Consider the following 24,343-nt stretch of genomic DNA (forward strand, 5'->3'; position numbering starts at 1 on the left):
CTTTGTCATCGATCGCCGACTCGGAAGTTTTTCGTCGCACTTTTTCTGTTGGTTACGTTTATTTTTGTCTTTTGGTCCATCGTGCATTTTTATAATGTTTCATGTATGTTTCCGTTGGTAATATCATTGAGGGATTTTTAGATTTGTTAATGCAATGTGTTTATTTAAGTTCCACTGGGCACGTTTTATTTACCCCACTTTATGCATACATATGTATTCTTTGACTTTTTCCTCTTCATTCATTCTGCCTCACGTACTAAATGTTTATTCACATTTATTCATTTATACATATGTATATATATATATGTATGTATGTATGTATATATATATATATATATATATATATATATATATATATATATATATATATATATATATATTATGAACTTTTACTTTATTGGTGAAAGGCGAGATTGTCTTGAGAGAGTTAACGCTCTTAGCATATATATATATATATATATATATATATATATATATATATATATATATATATATATATATATATATATACATATATATATATATATATATATATAATGATAGGGAAAGCTTCGAAATTTCTTAACCTTCTGCAATAAATGTCAATGTGTTATCGTCACGTACGCAACGGGAATATCGCGTGCATTGTCATAAGTAACGTCGCAACATTTACCAAGAAATAGATTTAACGAGAAGAGAATTTCAGGGAAGGAAGAAATTTTTCGTAGGAGGGTTTAATGTTCTGTGTTATCTTCGTAGTAATATATTCTTCAGTGCACGTAACTTATAGATTTGTATCCGTGCATAAATATTAGTGAAGATGCCGACAGGTACGTACAATGAACCATGTGCATACACACACACACACACACTAGCGGGTCTAGAAAAATTTCATTGATGGGTCACCAATTTTCATATTATACATACATACATACATACTTACATACATGCATATATATGTATATATGACTTCTATAATAGATTTTTTTTATTTTTTCCCCCTTTCTATATTTCCCAACTACGGTATGCTGATATTATTTAAATCTTCAGTATTATTATTTTGTCATTATTTTTCACGGCGGGGGTTGGGGGGGCACGTGCCCAGGTGGCCCCCTGGATCCGTTAGTGCACACACACACATATATATATATATATACACACTGTATATATATGTATATATATATATATATATATATATATATATATATATATATTTTTTTTTTTTTTTTTTTTTTTTTTTTTTTTCGACGTCTCCAAGATTTAGTTCCGATGAAGTACAGCAGATGCTTAATGAATGAATCATGTGTTACAGAAAAAAAAAACATTGAAAACTGCATCATCACGCCTTTAAAGACCAGAAACAAGACACAGTCAGGAATCGATCGCTCAGAAATTCAGTTGGAACAGATGGCAAACGGGAATGATTGCTTCGTCCTAAGAACGTAAACGCAGCGAATACCAGAATCGTTACTGGGATAGGAAAGATGATGTGATTGTAGGCTTCACGAAACTGGGAAATTGCTATTTTAATGCCAGTATCACCCATGAATTAAAGGAAACAAAAAACTTGAAAATTTTGAGTCAATTTCGATTGATGACGATCACCGATTAAGAGAAAAGTCTCGAGATGGAAAGCAAATGAAATGAACTGAATTGAAATAAATATGTTAAATTTGCATTAAACCATAAGTCGATGTGTTATGCATTATCCAGAGAGAGTGCGATGTTTTTCATCACGGGGCAGAAAAAGCGAGAAGCGAAACGACGGCGTAGGATTAAAACTGTCATGTTTGTCCGTGTTTGCACTGGGTAAACACCGAATGTGTTCATGCATGCTAAGAAAATATAAAAGGAACCTGGAGGAATTCGCAGTCAGAAACGGAGGTGACCCAAAGAGAAGCAAAAGGTTTTGCGGGTGATACAGATTTGGCAGTATGCGCTGCGCCGGGTCATCACTGAAATTTAAAACGAAAGAGAATAAAAAAGGAAAATCTGAAATGTTAGGAGGGCCAGAGTAAAGTTAATTTCACTGGCACAGAAATCGCAGCCGATAAGTTTTAATACCTTCACTTTCAGTTTACAAAACGGGAAGACATGGCTGAAAAAGTATGAATAGAGAGAGATTTTACTTATTTTCGAGACGTTAAGGTTTGTTACATTGTAAGTTACCCGTTATTTGAGGATAACGACAGATGTAATATTTAATTTCTTAGAAGTAACCCATTATCTGGGTATAATAACAGATGTAATATTTAATTTCTTATATTAGAAAGAACAAAGGAAGCCTTTAACCACAAAAATTGAGGCCTACTGTTGAATTTCCGGGCTTCAACTCTGGTTCTGAATGAGCTGCTCTGTGGCATTGCAAATGAACCGCATAAGATTGCTAGTCTCTCAAGGTATGAAATGTTAGTTGGACCAAGAGACAAAAGCGAGGAATGTATTAAAAAGGAATCTGTGCTGTTGAGGACCGGAAGAGAATCAAAAATAGGTATAACAAAGTAATTCGTTTGAAAAGCAAATGAGTACAAATTCAGACATCAATAAGTTGAAGATAATGATGGAACAGTTAATTTGATCATTGTGGACTCTGAAGTAGTTAAGTCGCAGACTTTCTGTGATTGTCCTATTATTCGAAAATCTTTGTTATCTATAGACGTTTTGCATAATTTGGAATGGTTCCTTGTGTTGGATCGTTCTGGGTTGGACACTCTGCTTCCTGTTCTGAAACTAACTCCTCTTTGGGCATCTGTGCGTACCCTCAGCAGTCTTTTGGTACATCCAACGTAAGTCCCCTTGGAGTTTCTAATAAATGTTCTTAAGAACAATTATTGAGATTCAACTCGCTGTATTTCAGACATGAAGATGCAACAAAGCAGTTGTGAAACGTCGGCATTAGCAATAAAACTTTAATTGTGTCGAGTGCCTTTCCCTGGATGCTTACAAGTGTGTATATATATATATATATATATATATATATATATATATATATATATATATATATATATATATATATATATATATATATATATATATATATATATATATATATATATATATATTATAACTTGATTTGTTTTTCGTGAGTAACAAAATGTTTAGATTCCCTTAATCACCTGTGATCTTTTAGAAAGCATGCAATTGCAGGTTTTCAATATCTCCACTATGTAATCTGTGCGACTGTCACATGAACTCGAAAATAACATTTATAGTTTGTCTCTTATTTTACCTAATTAGTTTAGTCGTGAAGTATAATCATACACTTTTTGTTATATTAATTGTATGTTTATTTTTACTAAAGTTCTTCATATCATTTAGACACTTCTTTACTTTGTGTGAGATTTTCCAACTTTTTTGTGGATATTTTCTTTATATATATATATATATATATTTAAATATTTATATATATATATATATATTTTATATATATATATATATACTTATTTATGATATTTTCTATACTTTGTTGAATATATTTTTAAAGATTTTTGTGTTTCTTTGTTTTATCGAAGCGTATTTCTTGACTTATTTATCATATTTCCGTATTTTTAATTGAATACGCTTCTCTTGCACAATTTATCGTTTTTCTTCGTTTAGTCTACCATATTTTCCTTGATGTTTGATTATTTTTGCCAAAATTGGAATGTAGTTATATATGTATATGTATATATATATATATATATATATATATATATATATATATATATATATATATATATATATATATATATATATATAATATTAAATATAAAAGCCCTTGATAATTTGCTGAAAACACACCTTTTCGTGACACGCATATAATTGACCAACATAAAAAAACAGGTTCGAGTTTTAATTAAAATTTCTAGTATTCTAAAATAAAAAAAAGTAAAGCAGCTTATCCTTGCATATGACTCACCACGCCTGTCTTGTCGATGAGGTGCAAATGAACAAAAAATTAACGGCGACTGTGTCATGACACTACTTTCCATCATTTTTCTTGTGTCACAAGAGTCTGGTATTGATCTACACTCTTTATAAGGAATGTATCTTTAACCTACTCTTGGCGTAGGTGGGCTAGTAACGTCATTTCAAAATGAGTTGGGACACACTCTCGATATGTTTGTTTAATAGGGCATTCGTAATAGCGTTTATTTGAAGAAACGTTGATTTTGTCTTTTTTTATGCATACTGCATTGCATTTCTGTGCATTCCGTTTCAAGACTTGCTCATCACTGCTCAGTGTGCATTGGATAACGTCCATATTGTTGCTGTTCCCATGTCATTTTAGACGAAACCGCTTTTATCTTAGACGCAGTGCATATCCTTCCAGAACTTTACAAGATTTACTCAGCATTTATGCCTCGGGATTACAGAGCAATGCCTTCCAACTGCATGTTTATTATGCTGTCTCAATTCCTGTTAACTGTAGAAGCAGGTCACGTGACCGTTATCTTTTTTAAAAAGGAATCCAAAGAATGGCGTCTTGATTTTCACAATGCCGCGCTTTGCATCTAATAGTAGACACAGTGTTACATCAGTATAGATATGATCCACGTCCTATCTCCATTATTTCCCCCTCTGCATCGTGTCTGTAACCCTGACCTAGTTCGCCCTGTCCTTGAGACTTGACATGACTGAAAGCTCTTGGGCAGGTAAAAACTTGCCTTTATCACCAGTCATGGCTTGGCATTACTTTCTGAGTAAGGAGGGTTTTTTTTTTCAGTGCGATGTCGTGATACTGAATTGTAAAATGATTTGGAGTGAGAGAGGAGCCTTGACGTGGAACGCGTTGCCAAAAATATCGGCTGCAACTGGGCTTATTGCATTCCGGCATACAATTTTGGAGAAGGGTCGAGGTTTGTTTTTCAGTATGGCGTTGCACTCTTCCTTAGAGAGTTTTGTATAAAGTCTGTTGGCCGATTTTTTTTATGGAATTCGGCAATCTGGAAGTGACGGGTTTCACTAAAATCTCAAGACTTTTCTCGTATCTAAAGTCTAAACGAATGTAACTTGACATCTTTTTGAAGGTGTATGACATAAAAGTGTAGCGACGCATTGCAACAAGTATTCAAATACTGCATAAACACTTACACACGAATTAAACTTATTAGTATACCTGTGCGCGCTTGCTCGTAAGGAGTTGATTAAGTATTTGTATGCAGAAAGCGAAAGTCTACGAGGCACGCGATGCCCCCAGTACGTCGGCTAATAGGTTCGTGTCAGCCATGCCTTTGTTGAAATATGCTCCGGATGTTTGTTGAAATATGCTCAGAAGGTTTCCCGTCCTTCGTTTTTTACTTTATTATGGTGAAAGCTATTATTGGCATGCTTATTGGTTTTACGGGTTCAATCCATTACTGTGAATTATTCCGGAGAACTTTCGAGATAACTTTACCTCAGTGGTTTAGATCGAGGTTTTAAAGGCTTACGTATACACACATACACATGTATGTATATATAATTATGTGTGTGTGTGTATAACTGAATCACGAAAATATGGAACGTGATAAATATATGAATAAAGGATAAGTAAAGGACCACAAGTCGAAAGGCCTCGCAGTGCTCCATTATTTCTCTCTCCTTCGTGGCATTGCCTTATATATATATATATATATATATATATATATATATATATATATATATATATATATATATATATATATATATATATAAATAATGTATATATATGCATAGATACATATACATATATATATATATATATAATATATATATATATATATATATATATATATATATATATATATATGTGTGTGTGTGTGTGTTTGTCAGTCTCAAATTCCTTCAAACTTGCGTTTTCAGTTTTTTTTTTTTTTTAGCAGGGAGGGAGTAAGTTTCTAACCCAATTTCATCCTCCGCCCACCACTGGCAACAAATAGACGATGACTTCAGAGAAAGGAAACACCAGCCATCCTCCAACTGCCGTATCAAAAGCAAAACTCCGCAGAGAAAACCTCTTTTTTTTACATTGTAGATCCACATTCCCTCTTTGTTACTCCATTCCTACCGCCCGTTTAATGTTTTGAGTTGTTAGCTCGCTTCGTACCTGTTCGATTTCCTGTCAGAAATTGCTGCCAGTTTAGTTTCTTTCTTTATATCGCTTCTAAATTTTATGTACAGCATTAGCCATTTTTTTCCTTCTAATATTTTATATCAGTTTTTCCTTCTAATATTTTATGTCAGTTTTTCCTTCTAATATTTTATATCAGCTCTGCTTTTATCTTGATTCGATTTTTCTAAATTTTATGTCTTTTTCATTTTTATATCTCTATATTGTATATCAGTTTTTCCTTCTAATATTTTATGTCAGTTTTTCCTCATTGGTTTATATCAGTTTTTCCTTCTAATATTTTATATCAGCTCGATATCGTACTCGGGTTTAGCACTCTGCTTAGGCCCGCGTTCGATTCTCCGGCCGGCCAATGAAGAACTGGCTAGGAATTTATTTCTGGTGATAGAAATTCATTTCTCGGTATAATGTAGTTCGGATTCAACAATAAGCTGTAGGTCCCGTTGCTAGGTAGCCAACTGGTTCTTAGCCACGTAAAATAAGTCTAATCCTTGGGGCCAGCCCTAGGAGAGCTGTTAATCAGCTCAGTGGTCTGGTTAAACTAAGATATACTTAACTATTCACACACTGTAAGATTTCGGTGCCTTGCCAAAAAATAGCCCTGTTTACTGCATAAAGTGGATAATCATTCACTATATTCCCATTTATTGGGACTGTTTCCAATTTTAATAATTGTTCCTCTTCGCCGTGAACGCTTTTGGTGTTATTTATGAAGGCCCTATCGTCAGTATGAGACGTCACGCGAGTTTTTTTTTTTTTTTTTTTTATAAACACTCAAAACATTGGGGTTTGTTCTAAATAAGGTTGCCAACCTCATGTCCATGTCACCTCCGCCCCCAGCAGCCATTATCAGTGCCTTGTTATCTGCAAATTATTTAATCACGTCTTTCTTTCAGTGACAGTGTTTTTGCTTCTTATTTCTACAATGTCTTCCTTCTAAGTCGGCAATGTCCTGCATTCTTTCTCATCGAGGGTTATTTAGTATCGATAAATATATCTATAATTATCTTCATTATATCTTCCTTTTGAAAGATTATTTCGCTCTGCTACATTACATTGGTGTCCTTTCGTATCAGGATAATATTCTTATATCGTATCTGGTTTCACTTATTTAGATTAATATCTTCCCGTCACGTATAAGGATCATTTAATATTTTGAAAGTCTGTTTTCCTATTCCTGAAATACTGTAGCTTGCTCTGTTGTGATTAAAGTTTTTTTTATTTTATGAAATATAATTTATAATCCTTCGAAACTAATAACAAGAGGGTCATGTAATTGCACAAACATTGTGTTATTTTATCCCTCAAAGTAAATTTCCTTCTTTCCTAATTGGCGCCGTTAAAAATCTCTCCGCGCCATTTGTACCAACGTCCGTCCGTTGTATTCATGTTCTTTTTGGAGACAGAGTATTCAGCTTTCGTTTATGCCACGCTTCCGTCATTCTTTATATTTGTTTCGTACATTCCTTTCATATCTTTACTTCCCTTCCTGTATCTTCTTATCTCCATGAACGACCGCTACATTAACCCTGTTAACTGGAACCCACCTTTCAGAGTGGAACTCTGTCAATCATTAATTCGGGACTCTCACCTGTCGCGTACCTGACACGCGAAATTCTCTCTCTCTCTCTCTCTCTCAATTCTTCAATGTTGTTGTAACATACATACCTTATTTTTAGAAGATGATTATTATTTCTTTTGCTTGACTGCCGCATTAATTCATATTTCACTCTCACTACCTAATCTTTTTACTCTGTCATTCGCTTATTATTTTTTTATCTTTTTTATTATTTAGTGCTTTCATTCTCTCAGTGCATTGTTCATACCACTGCACCGTAATTTTGTGGATAATTCAAGGTTACTTTCTTCGAGTTTCTTAATTTTGGAAATGCATGTTTTTTTTTTTTTTTTTTTTGTTTTTTTTTTTTTTTAGCTGCTCTCTTTGTTGTCTATTTTGAACTCACTCAAACTTTCAATTATTGTACTACTTTTTCATTAAGTCAAGGGAACTCTTCAGGTATTATTTTTCCATTTATTCTAACTGAATAGCCATTATTATTTCTTATTTCTTATTCCCTCCGCTGTTATTCTCTCCCTTTCAGCTTTGTCATTATGGAGTTTGTATTTTATTATTAACATCATTGCCAATAAATATTAGGAAGGGGAGCCGACAATGAATCAGAATCTTAGCCAGTGACGACAGAAATTAACTTTATGAGAAATGTCTCATTACTGCTACTACTACAGTATTATTTGATCATGATCACTGGAGGTTTAACTTTAAGTCCTCCTATCAGGTTACATGAATGATATTGAATGAAGAGGCTTTCCTCATGCGAACTTCAGGATTGCGTTTTCGTTGTGAAGGTTGTTCATTTGATTTTTGCGTTCGGGATAACTTTTTTTTTTTTTACAGACATCGTTTGTAATATTTTTCATCACTTACATTGCTCCAAGGCCATGTCATCAGACCAAGCTTTCCTCAGCCAAATCAAACACACATCGTTTAATGTGGCGTTCAGCATTGAATTTCTTCAGGAATCTTATTCAGTGTGAGGCTTAGGACAGCCAGCGTTTTGGTAACGTTTCCGATTTTTAAGACAAATTTCATCCGTTTTCGTCCGTACTGAACTTCCTCGGTTCTTGCTTCTTCTTCTTATTATTATTATTTATACGGTTTCATTCTTGTACTGTACTGCTCATCATACGTCTATTTCTTCGTGATTAAAAGCAGTGGCTCCAGAAGGGGTTCGCCTATTGGTTCTCAGTAAGTCTGCTTAGGAAGAAGGCTGCTAGACTTCTGCTTTTCTCTACTAAGATTTTTAGCAGTCACGGTCAGCTGCTAGGTCCTTCTACCCTCTACACACACACACACACACACACACACACACACACACACACACACATACATACTTACTCATTTTCCTCATGTTAGGCGAAGTGGCTCCAGGTATTGTTATACTTAGGTACCTGCGCATGCGCTTCTTACCTGCTGAAGATTACAGGTTATCTCTGCATTGTAAAACATTAATTTCTTCTGGCTGAAAATATACCCTGGATCAATCACCGATAATAACTGCAATTACCAGTGACCCGTGTATTGTAATCTACTGCGTCACATGTAATTATAAGAAATGTAAATTCATGGTTGTAATTACCGTGTTAATTATGAATAAAGATTGTATTATTAGCCCAAGGTCTTTCTTGAATCGTATAACATTGTGTTAGTCTCTTATGACGGAAATTGACTTTCAGTAGCTTTTAAATTTCAGTTTATGTTAATAGCTGGTTGTAATAGTGGTTATTTAGCATTACTGTAGCAAAATTAAATGTTGCAAAGTTAAGAATAGTCTTATTTGCTTATTACAAATTGTCTTGGGTTAGATTTTTACCCATAGTCAAGAACCAGCGATTTCAGGTACTAAAAATATGTTATTCCTTTATCTCATAAGTTTGCGTGAACTCATTCCTGGAGGAAAGCGGTCCCCTTAAACTTCATCGAAAGTCCCTGTTTAAAAAATCAGATGCCTTAAAAAATCAGATGCCTTTTGTTTTGATTATTTGATTGTTTTTTTCATACGTGTTGTTCGTATTCAGTGACTGGGAATCAGAAGTCTCTGAATGCCGCGAGTTCTAGACCTGTATAGACATTCTCACGAGCACGTCCAAGAGGAATTTTCGATCCGCTTGCGGGCCGGAGGTTGTTGTTTCAGATTCAGCTGGCCTTGTGCCAGCACGGGCTCTTGCTCCTAGAGCAGCCCGTAAAGGGTCGGAGAGAATGATGCTGCTTATCAAGGGCAGCGAGATTCTGCGCTTCCCGAGACATCTCTTGTTCTAAGTCAACAACCTTTCAGAAAAGTGAGACGGGATATGTGGTGGATTAACTAACTTTGCAGATTTGTTCAGTATAGTATTTTGTCAGAGGTTTTCGAAGGAGGGATGGAATATTTTGTATTGACGTTCTATTTTGCATGTGGCGCTGTTTGCCCGGAGGCCTGATTGTTGATGTCCAGAAAACAGGGCATTGTTGCTCAATTACACACACAGAACTGGCCTGTTTGGTAACAGTTCTTGCACTGTAATTCTCTTGCTAAATTTAGCATCGCACTCTTCTGTTGATAGATTAGGTAAATCTAGAGTTGTTGATGTCCAAAAACAGGGCATTATTGCTCAATTAAACACAGAATTGCCCTGTTTGGTAACAGTTCTTGCATTGTAATTCTCTTTGCTAAATTTAGCATCGCACTCTTCTGTTGATAGATTAGGTAAATCTAGAGTTGTTGATGTCCAGAAAACAGGGCATTATTGCTCAATTAAACACAGAATTGCCCTGTTTGGTAACAGTTCTTGCATTGTAATTCTCTTGCTAAATTTAGCATTTCACTCTCTGTTGATAGATTAGGTAAACCTCGAGTTTTCCTTCTCTTTGCTTGCACGCCTGTTCTTGACTCATTCTGCAGTTTTGTCCCATATAATCCCTTTCAATTTCAGTTTCTCTACTACATGTAGGTGCTTACTGAAACCATATGAATCCTTTTCTTAAGGTCTTTCCCGGCCACACGAGGCAAGAGCATTTCCTGACCGTATCGACTTGCTGGGTAAATCAGCAAGGGGCCATCCCTTGTTCTCTCGCCCCTGACACAGCCCCTGAATACACGCATGTGTCCCCCCCTCTACGCTTTCCCTAGTCACTGGCCCTGATGAGTATGTGCTCCGCGTCTACCTTTTGCCGTTCACTTAACTAGTTATTAATGTTTACGTTATGTAATCACCTTTTACCCAGGTCTGTCATTAACTTGTTCTTAACCTGTCCGACATAACTTTGGGAAAAGTTTTAAGTGAATTACGCTGAAGTTCTTTGTTTTCCCCCTTACACAGAGAAGAAGATGAAAGGGGAAGGGGAAGGGGTTGTTTTTTTATGTTTCTCAGCTGTCAGCGTATTTCACATATACGCCTGAAAACTGAGAGTAACATTATAACGTATGAAACTCTGTTTGGTTATCTCTCTGTCTGTCTGTCTCTCTCTCTCTCTTACCCACACACACTTAAACACTTTCTCCGGATGAGCTTGTCATTGCAAAAGCCTTAGACCTGAGTGAAGAAACGAATTAAGAAACCATAACATCCGTGCTCTGGCGAAATGTATCCGAATTCAACAGATATATGTGTATAAGACGCGGCAATAGACTTATACCCTTCTTCAGGGTCGAGTGGTTTAGCGCAATCTTAGGCTGACACATTGTTTGGGTTCGAATCCCGCCGTTAGACGTCAGGGTTTCTTTCATTAATTCCTTCATTTGAGTTCAAGAGTTTGTAGTGACGAGCAATTCAATAAAGTCTGAAGAAATCGAGAAATTAAGAAGTCAATCTGGGTTATATATATATATATATATATATATATATATATATATATATATATATATATATATACATATATATATATATATATATATATATATATATATATATATATATATATATATATATATATATATATATATATATATATATATATATATATATATATATATATATATATATACACACACACACACACACACACTCTCTTACAGTTATCCCTGTGAGTATTACTGCGTCCTTCGGTACGTGTGGTGTGATCGATCACTTTTCAGTCAATAAATTGATTGGTTCTTAGGTATCGGTAACTCTGTTTGATCTCTGACGTTTGTCAGAGAACAGTTCACGTAAATGCTGATCGAAGACAATTGGTCGTTTATTTCATTATTAAGTTTGATCTTTGTTCATTTCCAGTAGGGATTTCTTTGCTACTCACTCCCGGTTTTTAGAGTTCGAGACCTGGGGCTCATGTGACGGTTCTCAGATCTTCTTTTCGTCTCGGTATTAGGTCATCCATTGGGATGAAGGGAAACGCCCTTTAGAGACAGGAGTGAGAATTCTGTATTCTGTAAAATGATCGTGGGTAATTTAATGTCGTGAGCAAGTACTTGCCACCCTTTAGTTTCATATGTATGCCGTACATAGCTTCAGAGTTATGTTCTGAAAGCCCCACATTCACGTGTTTCTCTTGGTACACGAATTTGATCGCTGTCTCAATAACATTAAACGAAACAATGCTGATAAGTCGTTAACCAGAACTGTAGACACATCGAGCTTGACGGAACAAGATCAGTGAAGAAACAAAACGCCATTAACGATAATGGCATTATCTGGAATCGAGGCATTACGAATTAGCATAATGGAAAAAACTGACCTTGGAGCGCGCTGGCAATACTAGTTATTACCGTCTAAACAGCACTTACATTAAAGAGAATACAACGAGGTCAGTTCCTCTGCACGAAACGCCAGCATTATGCTGATCATTCAATTAGGGTAATGTGCAATGGAAGCAGAATACTTATTGTTATGTCAACACATAAAAAACAAAGACAGTAGCCTTCGAAATAAAAAAAAAAAAATTGACTTGCATTTGCATCACGCAATGCAAGAAAGTAGTCGTGCATCCATCACGCATGGGCATAAGGCCCTGGTCATCCAAGAATGAGAAGAAATTAAAATAGATGCAAAAATGATACATTCTTCTGGAGCAGCAACATCAGTATGCTTCAGGAAAAGCGATCGTACAGAGTGCGTACGGTACGTGTGCGCCAATGGCGAGCCTCGGATCGGTAAGTGGGTCATGTTGATTAGCTCTGCCTCCCGTTTGGTCGCCATGAAGGAAGAATGGAAGAAAGGGGGGAAAAAAAGCGGTGCGTGTCACGGCAGTAAAGTAATAACGTCATCAAGACCTTCTTAGTCCAGTAAAACATGGAGTGTTTGGTAAAGGGCTTTTGTTACCCTTAGAAATTTTTGTATGGTAGTGGGACTGACGAGGTGGACACACAGACACATTCTCTCTCTCTCTCTCTCTCTCTCTCTGTACACACACACACACACACACACACACACACACACACACATACATACATACATACATACTCGTATATACTAATTTCCTTAGAAGTATTCCTGAGTGTGTGTGAGTGTGTCTCTCCCCATTCCTCCCCCACCTCCCAAACCCCCAAAAACCGGTTTAAGCAGAGTGGTCCCTAAAATCGCCCCCTCCCCCCAGAACCTCAACTCCCTTATGGAAAAATGATAATACCCCTTCCTCTACCCCTCCCCCTTCCCTCATCCCATGAACATGAAGGGGGAACTTATTAAGCATGGAACATGATGGGTATGGGTATGGGATGGATATGGGTACAGGTATGGGGTATGGGTATGGTACAGATATGGGTATGGTACGGATGTGGGTATGGGTATGATACAGATATGGGTATGGGTACAGGCATGGTACAGATACGGGTATGGGGATAGGTATGGGGTATGGGTATGGTACGGATGTGGGTATGGGTATGATTCAGATGTGGATATGGGAACTAGCAAAAGGAGCATCTGCTAGTATATATATATATATATATATATATATATATATATATATATATATATATATATATATATATATATATATATATATATATATATATATATGATTACCGCTGCGTTTTCAGGGCTACGGTGTAAAAGTCTCGAAAACACAAGAGCAAGTACAAAGTAACCCAAAGGACAGATTGTGTGATAACAGCCCTTTTAACTTATTACGGTCAATTTGCCAGGCAGCATGGAGTCGCTATAACTCGAAATCTCTCGTGTGCAAGTTTACAATTTCTTAATGGGGTTTGAGAATGTGACCAACTGGACATTGTAGATCGACATGATTTTTGGAGATTTGCTGAAAATCTCGTCTGTTGTCGATAACTAATGCCATATTTAAATCTGAAGACACCTGATATGTCATATTTAAATCTGAAGACACCTGATATGTGAATATTATAGTTGTTTGTTTTGTAGGAATGGAATAAAAATACGCAGAGGAGAGAGAGAGAGAGAGAGAGAAGGTTTTACCTTTTCGAAGGAAGGTTCAGACAGGGGATTCAGATATCATATACCACGATCACCGTCGTTCTGTGTCCAAGACTGATTCACAAAAGATAAATTTCCTTTGTATGGTCAAGGCTAGGTAAGTTCCACATATACAAGTGTTGCTGCTTCGAGGAGGTACACTCAGTTCTTTATGAATATGATTACTTGCTTACTGATATAATCCCTCATAAATGTGCAAATTATCTCTACATCATCTGAACAGAAAGCAGTGCAGAAATTTCCACTCTCAGCACTGAGACTCGGGTTGGTTGTTTGGGTAGTATCAAAGCGCAAAGTAGGTCATGTTTGTGTAATGCCGTTATTAACACTGGATAAAAGTCACCAGTTAAAAAAATCTATCAGGAAAGACCACGAAAAATTTATTACATAAAACATCGAATGAAAAAGAACTACTGGACTATATAATATCAAACCGAGGAAGCAAGTTAGACTTACAAAACATTTATTACAAACACGAATGAAAAAGACCTACTAGACCAGATGAGTGCTTTCAAACACCTTTTCCAAGGGCTTCTTCCAAAGGAAGAATGTATCTTAAAAAAAAAAAAAAATTCATTTTTATTAAAATAGCAGGAACCTCATCATATCTCTCCTGACTGGATGCAATGCAAATGATAAGTTTGCGTGCAGAAAAAACTATTAGCTTAGAGTTGTGTAACAGAGAAATATTATTTGGATTTCGCAAACTGAGCACTAGAAGAGTGCATTAAAATTGTGATTAAAAGTTGAACATTATTATTATTATTATTATTATTATTATTATTATTATTATTATTATTATTATTATTATTATTATTGAAAATGTAAACTTATTCATAGTGGAACAGGCCAAAGTTACTATAAATTCACTGAGCAAGCTTCCACAGAAATAGTTGAGGGAAAGGTAGCATAAAAGATTCAGACAAAGAAGAATCATTAAGTCTACGCATGATTGAACAACAGCAGAGGCATAATTCAGTCAAAGTAATTAAACAAAGAAAGCAAATGGCGCTCTTAAACAGCACTGAAGTCTCTCTAACCCTTGAGAGTATGTGATATGTTCAAACGCGAAAAGATTTCTCACGAGCTAAGAGGCTAAGTCAGGTTCAGGCCCCTGCCCAGACCTTCGGAGGGTAGTTTGGGGAACGGTTTCTATGGTGATTGGGTTAACTCTCTAAGTTCATCGCATCGAGTGGAAAATTGCAATGCGCTAAGGAACTCGTATTCTCTATCTTCTCTCTTCGAATTTTATTTGACCAATCTTTCATGTCAACTCGTTCTTCCACTCGTGTTTTCAGCAGGTATGCTGGGCAGGCTTAATTGAAGGGGAAATAATGCCTGGTGGTTTATTAATAACTTACTGACGTTTTGTCACCTCTGCATGGAATCTGTTTACCCATGTGTATTAGAATATATAATCATTGCTACTGTTATTATTGTTGTGGATAAGATTGGTTTCAAATATGATTGTAACTTTTCTTGCTTTTATCCTAATGCTTGCTGGAGATGTTAAGCTGAATCCGGTTGTGACTTCTGATCGTACTTTCATTCCTTTAGAAATTTGTGTGACTTTTCCGATCTCAGTTAGTAACGGCAGTTCAGTGATGTTGTTCCTTCAAATAGAAGTTACTTCTACATAACTCATAGGCAGATTCCTTCTTGGTTGGTTAATTAAAGCACCGAAGAAAAATCGTGTGATGATTGTAGAGTTGCAACTTGCTTTTCCAACTTGGGTTGCAACTTGTGGCAATAGCAATGATAAAAATAATGTCTTGTAGAAAGCTGCGATAATATTTCAGTCTTCGGGTTTACCCTGCATGTTTTGGAACGTTATTGCTCCTAATTCGTTTAATAATAATAATAATAATAATAATAATAATAATAATAATAATAATAATAATAATAATAATAATAATAATGCCAAAAGATAATCAACTAACTTGACCTCACATATTCTGATGGGTTTTTGAGCCTTACTGAAACCTTTTGCTGCAGCAACCCCTAATCCCAGTGACTCGTGATTATTGTTGCAAGTTTCAGATGGTTACAGGATCTTGTGCAAAGGTGCAGTCAGACTGGGCACGTACAAACCACATACCGACATTTTTATTCAGCAAATGGCGAGGGTAGGGTTTTGTAGAAAGACGCTCCGCCTTAGATTGCGTTAGGTTAGGTTAGGTAGTCCCCTTGACTTACCTTTGTCACGCTCTTCGGGTAAGATCACGGGTTTGCATTGAGAACCCTTGTGTCAGCAGTACCAGTGTTGCTTCTGTTGAAAAGGAAGGATATTGACGGGTCTTTCTTATTAACAATGGCGAATTATGCAGCTGACCAGTTTCAGATGGTTTTATCTTCCCTTAATTTTTTTCATTCATCAAAGATTTTGTTTGTTTTATGTTCCTAGAGACCAGTTTCATGATAAGAGGGAAGATGGAAGGAGATTGACCCAGTCTTCATTCAAAATGTTATTGCAATAGTTTTGGTTAAAAATGAACGTTCTTTCATGACGTCTGCTTAGCAAAGAAGACTATTACTCGAAGTCAGTCTAGAAAAGCTCAATAATACCTGAAGAACTTTCCTTGATAAAGGTTTATGTTTTTAGATTAAGAGCAACTTATGCCAACACAGTGGCTCTTGCCTTTGCTGAGCAGTTTTCAATAAAAAATAGTTTCATCCCGTAGGGTGGTAGTGCCAACAGTGCACCTCATGCGGTGCAATGTAGGCTTTGTTTAAGGTTCCTTGCCGCATCCCTTCGGGCCCCTAGCTGCAACCCCTTTCCTTTTACATTACCTCCGTTCATATTATCATTCTTCCATCTTACTTTCCACCCTCTCCTAACAATTGTTTCATAGTGTAATTGCGAGGTTTTCCCCCTATCACACCTTTCAAATCTTTTACTCCCAGCTTTCCTTTCAGCGCTGAAGGACCTCATAGCTCCCAGCGCTTGGCCTTTGGCCCAAATTTTACATGCCAGTCCAAAAATAGCTAGTTCTTACATGAAGGTCTCTCTCCTCATCGTGAATGATATGACTCATTTTTCCTCTTTCTCTCTTTTCATTTCAGACGAGATGCCGAGTAGCGGATGGCTGGCTGCCTTGACACGACACTTTAGCAGGGCACCCTCGCTTTCGCACCCCCATACCCACGACTGTGGGCATACCGGTGGAAACGGTATCCCCACTGTATCTTCTCAGGTGAACAGTGATTTCGTTTGTTTGCGGTTAAGTAGTAAATATATAATAAATATACAAATATACAAAATGTTATTCATTTTAAACTTAAGTTTGTTTTATTTCAAAATAAGACATTTAGACTGGTTTAAATGGATGATCGACAAATAACAAAATAAACTAAAAGAGGCGTTATTATGACCCATGTAAAATTATAACCAACATCTTAACCTTTCACTGAGACAGACGACTTTGGTCAGGCTAGGAGTTCCTCATTGGACAGGTCGGTATAGTTCTCGGCTAGCACACTGCTGGGCCCGCGTTCGAATCTCCGGCCGGCCAATGAAGAATTAGAGGAATTTATTTCTGGTGATAGAAATTCATTTCTCGTCATAATGTGGTTCGGATTCCACAATAAGCTGTAGGTCCCGTTGCTAGGTAACCAGTTGGTTCTTAGCCACGTAAAATAAGTCTGATCCTTCGGGCCAGCCCTAGGAGAGCTGTTAATCAGCTCAGTGGTCTGGTTAAACTAAGGTACACTTAACCATTTTAGTCAAGCTAGGGTTTGTAGGTCTCTGCTCCTAAGCAGACGACGCATTTGGTCGTCTGCTGCTGCCATATGTAGGCTATTTAAAAAAATACTGGCCTACAGTACTTATCGGAAATCTTCCCCAAATCAAGTCATTATTGCATTCTTTGACTCAAGTAAACAGCGTTTTGATAAGTCTAAGAACGGATGGAAGTTATGTTTACATGTTATTACATCCTTTTCCTTGAATCAACAAAGGCAAATATTAACAAAAAAATTATGGAAATAAACACAAGCAGTGAATGGATTCCTTTTGTTGAAATGACATCGTTGTTCCTACGGCAAACATAAGCGAGTGTTCCTGCTCTACGTTGTCACATTCACTCGAATTTCCTTTCCTTCCCGATTGAGGCCGGCTCCTACTGCCTCGAGCCAGCTCGGAAGGAGGACTGCAAATGTCCTTAGTTAATCTTTCGTTTGCTTTTTCCAAGCGTTCCTTCGTCATCTGGAGGTTCTTGAAGTCGCGGGCAACATTTCATTCTTCGCCTGTGGATTTTCCATTTCGCCCTCCAAAGATTCTTCTCGACCGTGCTTCTTGCCAGCCTCGCCATCTCCTTCAGCCGGCGGTCTTTCGCTTCCAGTAATTACTGTATTATCCTTTTGACCGATCTTCATTTCTTTCTCTTGTAGCTGACACTGGAGGGCGCCATTTTCTCCCAACAGCTTTCCGACTTGCTCCTGCAGTTTCTCGAACGTTGAACTGAAGGTTTTCCTTCTCAGTGGTTGAGTTCGTTTTCCGGTCTTCGGATTCGTTTGGTCGTCCGCGTCCTTTCTTCTCCCATCTCACGCAGTTCCGTCCCCAATTGAGCTGCTATTTCCTCTTGTTGGCGAAGTTGGCATTTGAGCTTTGCCAGCTGAGCAGTCAAGCTCGTTTGCTGTTCAGGGTATCTACTCAGCTCTTCAAGATCGGGAGCGCTCTGAGTCAGTCGCTTACTTTCTTCTTTCGTCCTCGTCATCTCTCTTTCCAGCATATTTCGTTCATTTTCCTGAGCCGTCATCTCCTTCTGAATCAGCTGCTTTTCATTCTCGAGTTAAAGGATCTTGTCCTCCAAGACTTGCTGTTCCATCTCCTGCTTGTGGAATCGTCCTGTGTGCGACGGCATCTCCTTTTCTTTTTCCAGTTCCTTTCTCAGCATCTCCTCCTTTTCATTTTCCAGTTCCTCTCTCTGCACCTCCTTCTTTTCGTTTTCCAGTTCCTTTCTCTGCATCTCCTCCATTTCTTTTTCCAGTTCCTTTCTCTGCATCTCCTCCTGTTCTTGTCCATTTCTGTTTTCTTGAAGAGCACTTTCCAGAGCATGAACTCTTTTGGGTACGTTGACACTCAGCAGTATCAGATTCTTCCTCTCTTCTCTTCCGAGACGAACTTCAACCAGCCATGTTTGAATTCTGTAATCGTCATCATCGATATTCTGCATCTTAATGTTGTCCAGTGTGTTGCCTGTTGCAGCGCTAGCCAACCCAGAAACAGAGACCAGAGGCAAAATCCTGATTCCATAGGCGGTTTCCAGACCCGGGTCCATTTTGACAGATTCCGCTGAGGAGTCTGTACTTTACAGAACCCACTCCTCAGCTTATATTCACGTTCTCTCACATTTTTCTTTCCGCGTTTTTCAGAATTTCACAAACTTTCTCTGGGAAAATTCTAAATTTTTTCCAATTTATGCATCACCAAATCCATAAAAATGTCAAAGAACCGTGGGGACTCTTCGTTATGGCTTTCATATCTTTATTGTCACTCTTCATCCCGAAAATCTTTATTACTGCTTGCAAGTCATCAGAATGATTTACTGGCTGTTCCGTCAGCTAGAGTCCGTGCTGGCATAAGGCCCAGCTCGTTTTCAAACGACAGAGTGTAGTTGCCACACACCTGTCTCAGACCCACTATTGTACCATACGTTTTACTTTCTCTCTCTCTCTCTCTCTCTCTCTCTCTCTCTCTCTCTCTCTCTCTCTCTCTCTCTCTCTATATATATATATATATATATATATATATATATATATATATATATATATATATATATATATATATACATACATACAGTATAATTATACTCATACATGTATGTATATACATGTATACACTAGCTTATATACACAAATGTAAATACATACATACAAATAAATATGTACATATATAAATATATATGTATAGATACACTATATATATTGATATATACAGTATATACATACATGTATATACTGTATATATTTATATTTCACTGGAAGAAGCCGAGGAAACATTGTTTGCTCATGACTCAGAATCTGATCATGTTAGCGATGATCCTGATCAAGTAGAAATCGAGGATAACGATGGTGATGGTGATGACGAAGATACTACTATAGTGTTGATGCTGCTGCGCCCCACACACACTGACTGAAGTTGAACTCAGTGACCGTAATCCCAAATAATTGGTTAAGGCAATGAATGAAACAGACTCTCAAAAGATAATTCGATGTGAAAACTTAACCCCTTGCGAATGCTTTGCAAATATTTTGTCCTTAGGAAATAGATGGTCATATAAGTAAAAGAATCAAATAAGTATTTCTATTCTGTGATAGCTAAGTAGCAACATTTGCCTGGAAGATCAAGGTACCACTAGTCAGATTTCGTTTCCTTGGGTATACGGTACAAGCTTTTATAGCAGTTGAAATGATGTTAGTTGACAGACCTGCCGTTGAAAGTGATTTGGGTGGAAATAGCTTCATATTAGATACGCCAGGTTTCAGAGTATTATTTTCAAGGGACAGATACCAGATTGATGATCTAGAGAAATGAGATATCTTTATTATCATGTACATATTTTTAAGTATAGCATTAACACACACAATGTACAAGAAGCGTTGCAAATGTAGAACATGAATATATCATGCATAAAAGGATTGTTTGTGCTAATTTCATTTTTACATTTTCCACTTTTTAGTAATTTTAATAATCTTTTTACACATTTACAAAGGCTTCAACTTTAATAAAAAAAATTACTACATCTTTAAGCACTTTATTTTCATGATCATCAAGTGCTTAAAGATGTAGTAACTTTTTTTTATTAAAGTGGAAGCCTTTGCAAGTGTGCACTTAGCTAGGAATGAGAGTCAAAAATAGAGAAAGGGTTAAAGAACGAAATTATATAGATACATCTTTAAAACATAACATTAATCGTAAACCATTACGCCGATGCCTTTTCTCTTGCTCTGACCTCACACAAGGCTTCGTCCACCATCTGACAGGCTGCGCATAATGGCTCCCAGTCCCAAATTCCTCCTAGTCGACCAACAACTCCCTGGAGGCTGGACACCCTCGATGACGAAATCCAGAGAGTCAGTTCCCGGCCAGGTAGCAGCGTGTCCAACGAGCATCGTCATTACAGTCAGCTGAAGAGAAACAGCAGCCGCGCCAACGACTCCTCCCTGAGGTCGAAGTCGGCGCCGTCCTCCAGAAGAATGGAAGGTATGAAATCGTGTTGATATTCAAAATGAAAGCTTAGATTCAGCACTTGATTAGTTCTGTGCATTGTTTAGTATTTACTTATACTGTAAAACAAATAGCTTGTACTCTATTCTTATTTAATGTGAATATAAAAGAAATTCTGTGTTGGGGGGAGTACCAGCGAGATGTTCGACAGCCGTGTTAGTCTGATTAAAAAGTTGACTAGGGTGTGTAAGGTATCTTTGACGAGGAAAATCTTCCGAAAAATTGGCTGAGGGAAATGATTGTTGTTTTGTATAATGGTAAATATGACACGAGAGGCTGAAGAATTATAGGGCATAACATTATTGATTATTCCATGGAAATTGTCGAATTTTATGTTATAAACAAAAACAGATGATTGGCAGGGGAAGAACAGTGTGGGTCAGGCATTTCTAATGAAACCGCTAAATCATACATTGACCTAGAAAAAGTTTCTGACAGGACTGATAGAGGAAATGTAGCAAGTACTGAAAATATATGTTAACGAAACGTTTACATTGATACAAGATCAGAAAATTAGTTAAAAGACAAAATCCAAAAGGTCGAGTAAAGACTTTGATTGTAACATCTTAAAAATATTGAATTTAATGACGAAGTCTGATTTATGCCAGTTTGATTCGTTCTGCCTGCATCTTAGAGCAGTAGCTGAAGTTGTATTCTTCCTTGCTGTCACGACAGAAAGTTAAATTGATTATCATTTTCATTCAAACCCGTGAACTGAAATGGCTTCCGTACGAGCTTGAGAATGGGTGCCTTTATTTCAACCTGTTCTTACTATTCTCTGCCAATTCTGTCAAGACTGTGGGAGAGTTAGGATTACCTGATCAAGTATGAATACTTTTTATTTTATTTATAGTCCTTTAAATCACACATACAGTTGTCTAAATTCGGAGAAGCCTTCCACATAATGTCTCAATTTCTTATCTATTCATAAACAGTGCTACACAGTTCCAAATATTCTGCAGGACTCAATGAAATCTTTAAATCAACTTCATGGATACTTTTGTTTCAGATTTATAACATATTCTAGCAGGCATTTCAGTAAGCCTTGCCTTTATAGAGCTTGATTTTGTGTGCAATCTGAAACTCCTCACCAGTGTTTTTGTTCACTCAAGGAAAAATTTGTTTTCCAATTTCGAACCACTTATACGAGACCTCTCTGCTTGTAAAACTTTGTCGAATATTTTTTCAAATGGTGTTCAGTTTCTCAAGTTAACATTAACATATATATGAAATTGTCAGTCTGAAGTAATACCGTCTTGTCACCTATTAATAAATTTTGAGATATATCACAAAATTTTATCCATGAAAAAATAGATAATTTTTTCTTAATTTGTGTATAATCTTCATACTGGCAGTGGCTGTAATATTCTCTTCTGTTCGTTCATGTTCATTAATCGCCGGAGTCAAGAAAAATTAGAAGAAATTGCATTTTCTGTGTATATACTAAGTTCCTTCTGTATGGAAATAGGGGTATCCGTAATATCGCTAAATAAAAGATAAATATTATTGATTTTTTCGTGATAATTTACAATTTTCTCATTTAAGAAGTTTTTAACTGTGAAAATTGACACTATTCACTTGCAGAATACCCCGAGATATTCCTGTCCTGACAAGTCGTTTAATGTTTTTGTGAAAATGGTTCCTACGCAACACTTTGGACTTACGGCTCGTGATCAGAATAAAATCAAGCGCATTGTTTGTAAATATTGTAATATTCTCATCTCAGTCCCAGTTACTTTGATATGACTTTCTGGAACGCAGAGGCCACTCTCCACAGCAGTAGTCTTACAGCAATTAAGAGACACTGGTTTGGCATTCACAACCTTGACAAGTATTGCAGTGAGCTTCACTTTCTAGGGTATATTAAAAATTGTCTTGCAGATATTTTTTCGTGTCCGTCCATCACCATCATCACGAAGTTCATTATCGTCGTCATCGTAATTTCAGGTGTCTGTAACACATTTAAAACTTCTTGCTCAGATATTCTTTGTATCCATTTTCCCAAAATCCTTAAACATATTTTTATATGTATATATTGCCACTGCAAAAATCCGGTAGCCCGTCAACCTAACGGTCCGAAAAACCCCGAGAGGATGGGGATTTAAACAGTGGGCCTAGTGACGCACTGGCCACATGTCATAGGCATTTGGGACCTGTCCCCATTTACTGGCTGTCGACCTAAGAAACGGAGATCAGCGCCTGTCCTATGAGTCTACAGAGGCCCAGGGCGACTTTAACCTTCAACTATATCTATATATATATATATATATATATATATATATATATATATATATATATATATATATATATATATATATATATATATACTGTATATATATATATATACTGTATATATATATATATATATATATATATATATATATATATATATATATATATATATATATATATGTGTGTGTTCAACATTATTTATAATTTATCTTATGTACTGATATCTTAAACCTTAAACACTGATGAAGGATATTGTGCTCTTTGTAACAATACCCTGACTCCACAGGGGAATTCGGAGCAATGGGCACGAGGGGCGGCAACGGGCACTCCGGCCAGTCGTCGCGCCCGCAGTCGGCTGCGTCACGCCCACAATCGGCTGCTTCACGCCCAACGTCGGCTGCCTCCCGCCTATCAGCGCCCGCCCACCCTCTTCTCCGCTCTCATACCCAGGCGCAGACGGCGGGCGGGGGAAGCCCAGGAACTATGTTACCTGCTCAGGTGGGTATTATTATTATTATTATTATAATTAAAGACTCTAATGAGTTATGAATTTAATTATTCAAGTGTCCTTACGGGTACTTTTCACGGGAATCCTTGAAGCTGAATTTGAGTGATTTCCCCCATGGCGTCGCCAATAATAAGAATGGCTTTACCTATGATGTACATTTACACATGTCAAACTGAAATATACATATTCATTCAACTCAGAAGACGTAATGGAGGGCGAGTTTCTTCATTTCATTCCCAAATCTGGATTCAGGGTGTTATGTAGAACAACTATGCACACACACACACACACACTCTCTGTCTCTCTCTCATATATGTAAATGTGTGTGCGTATGTGTTTGTGTGGGATGCCCGAGCGTGCATGTGTGAGGTGTCCATTAGAA

General features: G+C 36.9%; 1 protein-coding gene across 2 annotated transcripts in view; it reads left to right on the forward strand.

The window, feature by feature from the left end:
- Nucleotides 1-24,343, forward strand: part of LOC136828933 (uncharacterized) — a 116,760-nt gene that overhangs the window by 79,139 nt on the left and 13,278 nt on the right. For both annotated transcript variants that reach the window (XM_067087301.1, XM_067087300.1), the window contains exons 2-4: nt 17,057-17,187; nt 20,978-21,197; nt 23,740-23,951. In XM_067087301.1, coding sequence (XP_066943402.1) covers nt 17,062-17,187; nt 20,978-21,197; nt 23,740-23,951 — 558 coding nt within the window. In that variant the 5' untranslated portion in view covers nt 17,057-17,061. The remainder of the gene's footprint in view (nt 1-17,056; nt 17,188-20,977; nt 21,198-23,739; nt 23,952-24,343) is intronic.

Source organism: Macrobrachium rosenbergii, chromosome 43 (genome assembly GCF_040412425.1).
Source record: "Macrobrachium rosenbergii isolate ZJJX-2024 chromosome 43, ASM4041242v1, whole genome shotgun sequence".
Lineage (NCBI taxonomy): Eukaryota > Metazoa > Arthropoda > Malacostraca > Decapoda > Palaemonidae > Macrobrachium > Macrobrachium rosenbergii.